We start from the raw sequence: 7879 nt of genomic DNA, 5'->3' as shown, positions 1-7879 counted from the left end.
GGAGAGACAGCCAGGACTTGGTCTAGTAATTGAGATGAAGCTACCAAGACAGATTTATGGGGAACAGACACACGACCATGATTCCGTGGTCATGTAGATCAGTAGAGGGGGAACGAGCTACTTCAGCAGTGTCTGAGCGCAGTCAGCCGTACCTGGTAAAGGTTGTGCAAGCTCCTTAGACCAAGTGGCAGCATCCCCAGGCTACAGAACCAGAGGAATTTCATAAGGTCAGGAGTTCTCCCAAGCCTGTGCTAGTGACAATGGGTTTTATTCGCCAGTAAGCGAGAATAGGGAACTACAGGGAGAGTGCGATTATAGGTTCCCATGACAGATGTTCTGACTGTGTGTCACTGGTGCTCTGTCTGATGTGGTTGTGTGGTACATGTGGCTTTTAATGTACATCCTAGTATCTGATTTAGGCAAAGTGAATCTATCATTAAACTTTCACATACCACACTCAAGAGAAACAATATCATTGGTTATTGTCTTAGTTAGGATTTCTATTGCTGTGAAGAGACACCATGACTATGGCAACTCTTATAAAGGAAAATATTTAATTGGGGCTGGTGTATAGTTTCAGAGGTTTAGTCCATTATCATCATGGCAGGAAGCATGGTGCTGGAGATGGAGCTGAGAGTTCTACATCTTGATCTGCAGTTAGCAGGAGACTGTGCCCCACCCTGGGTGTATCTTGAGCAAATGAGATCTCAAAGCCTGCCCCTGCAGTGACATATTTTCTCCAACAAGACCACACCTACTCCAAAAGACCACGCCTAGTCCAACAAGACCACACCTACTCCAACAAGCCCACACCCACTCCAACAAGCACCCAACCACTCCAACAAGCCCACAACCACTCCAACAAGCCCACACCCACTCCAACAAAGACCACGCCCACTCCAACAAGACCACACCCACTCCAACAAGACCACGCCCACTCCAGCAAAGACCACACCCACTCCAGCAAAGACCACACCCACTCCAGCAAAGACCACACCTCCTAATAGTGCCACTCTCTATGGACCAAGCATTCAGACACATCAGTCTATGGGAGCCACACCTATTCAAACTACCACAGTCCTGAAAGAGACTCCTGGACCTCATCCCAGAACAACTGTCCTCAGAATATTTGGACAGTCCCCCAAGTTAGCATTTTCAAATGAACATCCTGGGTAGAAATGAAAGGCCGTAACGTCAGAGAAGCAATGGTGTAAAGCAGTAAAAATGCCTTTTTGAGATAGCACACACTCACCAAGTGAAGACAGCTCCAGTGACATTTAATGAACAAAAGAGTAAATGGTCTAGAATCGAGTGCTAGAAGCGGGTGATCAATCATCCGGTCACTCAGTATATACATTTATGGCTTCTGGGCTGGAGAGGCCCAGAGAGTCTGTGAGCAGTCCATGGCTCAGTCTGAAGGAACTGTGATTTATCAGACATGTTGGGAAGCTTGCCAGACATCCCCCAAGATTCCAGGGACCCCAAGCTCCAGCTGGGAAGCAAGCAGAGAGCTTTCATGGAGGGTGGGAAGTGGGGAGAACCACCGCCTTTCCCCCTTTAGAATGCATGTGAAAGCCTGCTGCTCCCAGTTCTGCTTCTTTCTAACTCTATCCTCACAGTGCACAATACAGAATTCTAACTCCAAAAGCTTCACTTGGACCCATAAACCTCTTTTAAAGGTAAACTGCCTAAGGGGCAGGTGGGCCTGTTAGTGACCACACTGCATAAACTAGACTGGAGAAAAGGCCCCAGTGAGTACACCCTGTGGGGGGAGAAGAGGTTGGCAACGGGCACCTGTGGAAGGGAGCAGGCTGGGGAGTGTGTGGACCCTGGCAGCTTCCAAAAGTGGTGTGGCCCTGGGGTTTCAAATGACCTAGGCAGCTTTATCCGACTTTGCTATTTCTTCTAAACATCCCAGTCACCATCTAGGATAACTGTGTCACTGCTCCAACATGAGTTTTGCCCCAGTCCTCACAATAATGGTCCTGGACTGTGGCTTCCCAGACACCAACCCCAGTGATTCTGCTCCTCTGCTGTGCTGCAGCATTTGGTGCTCCTGTGTGTGCCCCTACAGCAATGCAGCATTTGGTGCTGCTGTGTGTACCTCTGCAACGATGCAGCATTTGGTGCTCCTGTGTGTGCCTCTGTGGTGCTGCAGCATTTGGTGCTCCTGTGTGTACCTCTGCTATGCTGCAGCATTTGGTGCTCCTGTGTGTACCCCTGCAGCACTGCAGCATTTGGTGCTCCTGTGTGTACCCCTGCAGCACTGCAGCATTTGGTGCTGCTGTGTGTACCTCTGCAGTGCTGCAGCATTTGGTGCTCCTGTGTGTGCCTCTGTGGTGCTGCAGCATTTGGTGCTCCTGTGTGTACCTCTGCAGCATTGCAGCATTTGCTGTTCCTGTGTGTACCTCTCAGCGATACAGCATTGAGCAGTGTATCCTCGTACCCTCCTGGTTCTCACTCACCTCTGTGTCTTGTCATTGGGCTTCTACTTTTTTGCTGTCTTCTCGTAAGCATTGACATTCCTGTCTATTGCATCTGGGCCTCAGAAGATGGCTCTTTTCACCCTTGTCTGTCACTGGATGATGCGACCTGCACATGTTCTGCACATGTGAACACATGTCCACTCATAGTAGTACCGCTCAGCAAACAGGCACTGGGCAGCTCCCAGATCTACATTTCCACCCCAGGTTTTTCTTGCAGTGTTGAGTCATATATCATTGTCTTCAGAATGGCACAAATGTGTGAAACACATCAGTTATATTAACATTACCTGGGATATAAAAAAAAAATGTCAGACTGCATCTTTGTGAGAGAAGAGATTTGGAAGCAAATGGTTTGAGAGTGCGATTCCCAGGAGAAACTTGTAAGAGAGTGAGAGTAGATCGGGGAGGGGACAGACCTTAAGAGCTTGTGGTCTCAGAGAGTCTGGTTGTCTCCTCCCTAGGGGCTTGCCAGGGCCTTATGCAAATGTACTTCACGTTTATCTTCTCTACACAGAGAGACGACCATATCTAGTTTATAAAGTTATTGTGAGGCTAAAATGAAATAATGTATAGTAAATGTCCATGGTTCCTGATCCAGAATAAGCACAAGATTTTTTTTTAAATTGTCCCCCTCCCCAAGCTGTGCATGGCAGACATGCAGAGTACCTTGGGAGATTAGGCTGTTTTCACAGAAACTATCAAACCTTGGCCATGGGAGGATTTATTAAGTGTCAAGAAGAAGAGGTACTAACTCCTTTCCATGGGTATGCAGGGCTGGGGAGAGAGCCCCTTCCTTCGGGGCTCTTCGGGGAATACCCATCTAACTGGGAGACCTGAGCAAGCTGGTATGTGTGGGGATGCACACAAGTTCCATGAGCTGAGACAGTTACTGATTGACATTGAACAATGAATCCTGGACAAGTTTTTTTTTGTCTCCTCTTGTGGCCTCAGCCTTTCAATGGTGGCCTTACAACTAGCACGTGTAAGCAAGTGTGATGCGAAGAAGTGTAACACACACAACAGTTTAAACAAGTACTACCTGGGGTGGGGAGAATAGGTGAAGGAACACCCCCCCCCGGAAATATTGTACCGTATATAGAGAAATGGGGTTTTAAAAAGTGAATGGGTAAAATAAACCAAAAATAAAAGGAAGAACCCCTAACTAAGATATCACTGATTTTTTTTACCTACTTTTTTTGTTCAATTTTGAAGAATTATAATTGAGGTTTGGGTATTTAAGATAAGCATTTTATAAGTTATATAGTAGCATCTTGGTTCCTTTGATTTGCCTATAGTTTTGGGTTTCAAGATACTCACTCTCACCCCAGTTGGTCTGGATTTCAAGAGCTACTGTCCCATCCCAACAACCAAACTGTGACCCCCATCAACTGGAGCCTGAGATACTGCATGGGATCCCCACAAGTCAGCCCCACCCTTTCTGCCCTCCAGTGCTCAGCGTGACTCAGCAGCCCTTTATTTCAAAGCTGGCACACATTTTCAACTACCTGTGATTCGTCTTAAATACATGCTGGCAAACACATGCTACTAGTGCCTTACATGCTATAGTTAACCGTTTGGCAGAGTTGGCCTGGAGGCACGCATTGGAAAGATGCTCTGGCTTGATTTGTATCAGGCGGTAAAGTGTACCGCCTGTCGCGGTAAGCATGAGGCAGACTCCTCATCTCTAAGGAGCAGTAGAGTCCCTGTCTTCAGGGAGCTTTAATCCAAATGAGGAAATGTGATTCCTCCTCGAAAACCAAAGCTAAAAGAAAATTTAGGTGCAATCTGAGAGCCCACATGATAAACTTCCCAAGTGCAACTGACTCAAAAAGAAGAGTAGGTGTTGGCTAAGTGTGGGAGGAAGTGGGTTGTTTGAGCCCTTGGTCCTATGCAGTGAGTGTAGGGAGGGCTTGGGATGCAGTACCCTTTCAGTTGGCTAGACAAATGACAGGAGTTGGGGGCGGGGGTGATCCAGGTCAGGAAGATGCAAGCCTCCCACTACTTTTTGCCTGTGTCCTTCAGAGTCTCTGCCTCCCAAAGTGACTGTGACTGAACTCTGATCTCCCCATAGCGAGGACGTTTGCAAACGTGGCTTCACAGTCATCATCGACATGCGGGGCTCCAAGTGGGACCTCATCAAGCCCCTCCTCAAAACCCTGCAAGAAGCCTTTCCCGCCGAGATCCATGTGGCCCTCATCATCAAACCCGATAACTTCTGGCAGAAACAAAAGACCAACTTCGGCAGCTCCAAGTTCATCTTTGAGGTGAGACAGACCCCTTGTCTCCCTCCCTTCTGCTCCTCTGTGCAGTCAGTATATTCCTCCCTTTCCTTCCCTGTCTACCCTATGATGGCCAAGATGTCAGGGGCAAAGACTTGCAGATTCCTTGGCCATCTTGGCCTTACCAGTTACATTTCTGGTATGAATAAGAGGCTCAAGAAATGATTCCAAATGCACAACATCATTATACAATCCTATATACTGTTGATGGGAGTGTACATGGCATCAATATTTCTGACAACAACATTGCAACTGTATCAAAACTTTACGAATGTATCTGTTGATCTAGTAATTCTTCTGGAAAACTATTCTTATAAAACAAAACAAAAAGATTAAAACAAATTAAAACTGCAAACAAAATGCCAATGAAGATTTTCATTATAGTTCATTTTTCTAAGAGAATATATATTGTATATATGTATATATTATATGTGTATAATATGTTTATTATATATACTTATACAGATATAATATATTAACATGTACAAGCATTTACTGATCTTTTTACTAACAAGCCATTAATTTTGGTGACACTGATATAGGAATCGTATAAAGCTATTAAAATCATATTTAGAAAATATTACAAAATGTTCATGACATATAATATTTAGAAGGCATATCATAGAACAGTATTGGCAGTGTGATCTTGAATGGTTTTAATCTCTGTGAGGAGGAGCCTGAGACGTGGAATTGTGTGCAGTGCCTTATTTAAGGCGACTAGAAAATGGGCTTTATTTTGTTCATGGCTTTTTATCCTTTTTTTAGATGAGAAGCGACTTTCATGTCCATGAAAACATGTTGTTTTTAAACTAAATTCTCTAGAGTGCATATAAGTTAAATCAGAGGTTTAAACATTTCTTGGTCTAGCCACATTTGAGGAGGGGGGGGGGAGAGAGAGAGAGACAGAGAGAGAGACAGAGAGAGAGAGAGAGAGACAGAGAGAGAGAGATTGTTTTAAAGACAGAACTGCATTTACTTTTCAGTTTCCCGTTCTAGAGTGCTGTCCCTGAGGACTAGGAGTGCATATGTTTTGGGGTGGTGGCCCCAGTTGGCTGCAGTTTGAGTAAAAACGGCCTGACCTCTTGACTGAGGACGTTTTCTCTATTAATAGCCCAAGAAAATTGTCTTGGTACAAAAACCATTAAACATCACACACAGTCTCCCAGAGCCCTACCTAAAGCTCCAAGTCCCGCAGAAAACACTTTCAACCTTTTTGGCTTGTTTTTACAGTGCTGGTGACACCTGTGCATTTAAAAGGGGGAGAACCTGAAAAGGGGATTTCTAAGAACTCTGGAAACATTTGCTTCTATGTCCTGCCCGCTCCATGACCCACTTCAACCCAAGCCGAACAAAATTGTCTCTGCCTCCTAAGCCAGAGATGCAGAAGGCAGATGGGTGGTAGCTTTCCCTCAGCAAAGTAATTAGGAGCATTAGTGGTCTTAGCAACAGCAGGTGGAGTCCCTGCTCAGACCGAGGCAGCCCACGAGATGGGAAGGAGGGCGGGGGCTCGGCCTGCAGCAGGTGTCCAGTGAGCCCCCAACAGCTCCCGAGTGTTAACTTCCTAGATGTGGTGAGCATGGCCAAGCTGGGAAGACAACGTGTTCCAGAGTGAGGAGTCTCAGCGTTAATGCCCACAAACCCCCTGGGAATCTGGAAAACACGGAATCTGCCACTAGCCTGTGATGGGCCTACACCATCTGACAGGCTCTCCAGTGGCACGGATGTTGATGGTCCAAATGCCATGTTTTGGAGTAGCCAAGACCTACAGAGTTCTGTGCCACTGGCTGCATATTAGAATCACCTGAGGACATTTAAAGTCACCCGCTGCTGAGTTCTGGTAGAATGACATCGGGATCTCTATGGGCTTGTTTCCTCAAACTCCCTAAAGCAATGGTCCTCAACCTGGGAGCCAAATGACCCTTTCACAGGGGTCGCCTAAGACCATCAGAAAACACAGACGTTTACATTACAATTCATAACAGCAACAAAATTATAGTTATGAAGTAGCAACAAAAATTATTTTATGGTCAGGGGTCACTATAACATGAAGAACTGTATTAAAGTGTCTCAGCATTAGGAAGGTTGAGAACCACTGCCCTAAGGGATGTGGCGAGCAGTCAAGAACGAGAGTCTCTGCTCTAGGTCAGCCCTCCTTTCCATGAAGCTCCATCTCGTGTCTCAGTTTGTGGGGGGGGGGGAGATACTCAGAGAGCCATGAGATACAGGGACGGGCTGCTCTTGCTGGCTAATATGTTGATACTCACTGACCTTCATTTCTGACCACATTAAGTGTGGGTGGGGCACCTGGTCTCCTCTGAACCTGACACACATGGACACATTTAATCAGGTTCAACCTGATTTAGCTCTGCTCTACAAGGAAGGAGACTGGGTCCCTGAAAACTTAGATAGCTTGTCCTAAATCATGACATTAGTAAGGGAGAGCCTAATCAGAGAGGGGAGAAGCCCAAAGCTCTGCAGGAAGGGAAAGGTGTTTACTGGACAGGAGGGTGGCTGCTTGCTGGAGACACTGTTCCTGGACACAGTAGTCTCCACTTCAAATGAAAAGCCCAACTGTTACCTATCCCCAGTTCTTTTCAATAAGCTGTAGAGCTGGAAGAACCAGGGAGATGAGCTTGTTCCAGTTTGGCCACTGAGACAGTCTCTGAAATCCTCGCAGCCCAGCAACTGATCACATTGCTGAACCCACCCATGATGATGCCCTGGCCCGCAGGCTTCAGGTTGTCAGAATCAGCCCCTATCTCCATGGCAGAGGCTGGGTTAGTTTTTCATCCAGTTTTTGTTTGTAGACTCTGAAGGCCCAGCTGTGATGAACTCAGGCTGTGGAGGAGGGCAGATGATGGAACATAGGGCAGTCTTTCCTTGGCTATGACTGTGGTCACGTGCAGAGGTTTGTTGAAGCAACCAGCAATCTGTTCAACCTGCGGTCCTGGCTGATTTGTGGCTCCTGACCTCTGGGCCCTATGGACTCCCTCGTACCCTCTTGTAGGCAGGCTGTGGTTTGAATTGCATGGACTTGTGTTTCTTCCCGCCTGCCTATTTCTGCCCTTCTGTCTTGCCCCACCGACCCACATCACTGTGTCTCCTTTTCCTTCC

General features: G+C 46.6%; 1 protein-coding gene across 12 annotated transcripts in view; it reads left to right on the top strand.

Moving 5' to 3' along the window:
- Positions 1-7879, top strand: part of Kalrn (kalirin RhoGEF kinase) — a 609827-nt gene that overhangs the window by 201262 nt on the left and 400686 nt on the right. For all 12 annotated transcript variants that reach the window (XM_026785738.1, XM_026785749.1, XM_026785747.1 and 9 more), the window contains exon 4: positions 4558-4750. In XM_026785738.1, coding sequence (XP_026641539.1) covers positions 4558-4750 — 193 coding nt within the window. The remainder of the gene's footprint in view (positions 1-4557; positions 4751-7879) is intronic.

The sequence above is a fragment of the Microtus ochrogaster genome, chromosome 2 (genome assembly GCF_000317375.1).
Source record: "Microtus ochrogaster isolate Prairie Vole_2 chromosome 2, MicOch1.0, whole genome shotgun sequence".
Taxonomy (NCBI): domain Eukaryota; kingdom Metazoa; phylum Chordata; class Mammalia; order Rodentia; family Cricetidae; genus Microtus; species Microtus ochrogaster.
Note: the sequence above shows the minus strand (reverse complement) of the source record. Positions and strands in the feature narration are given on the sequence as shown.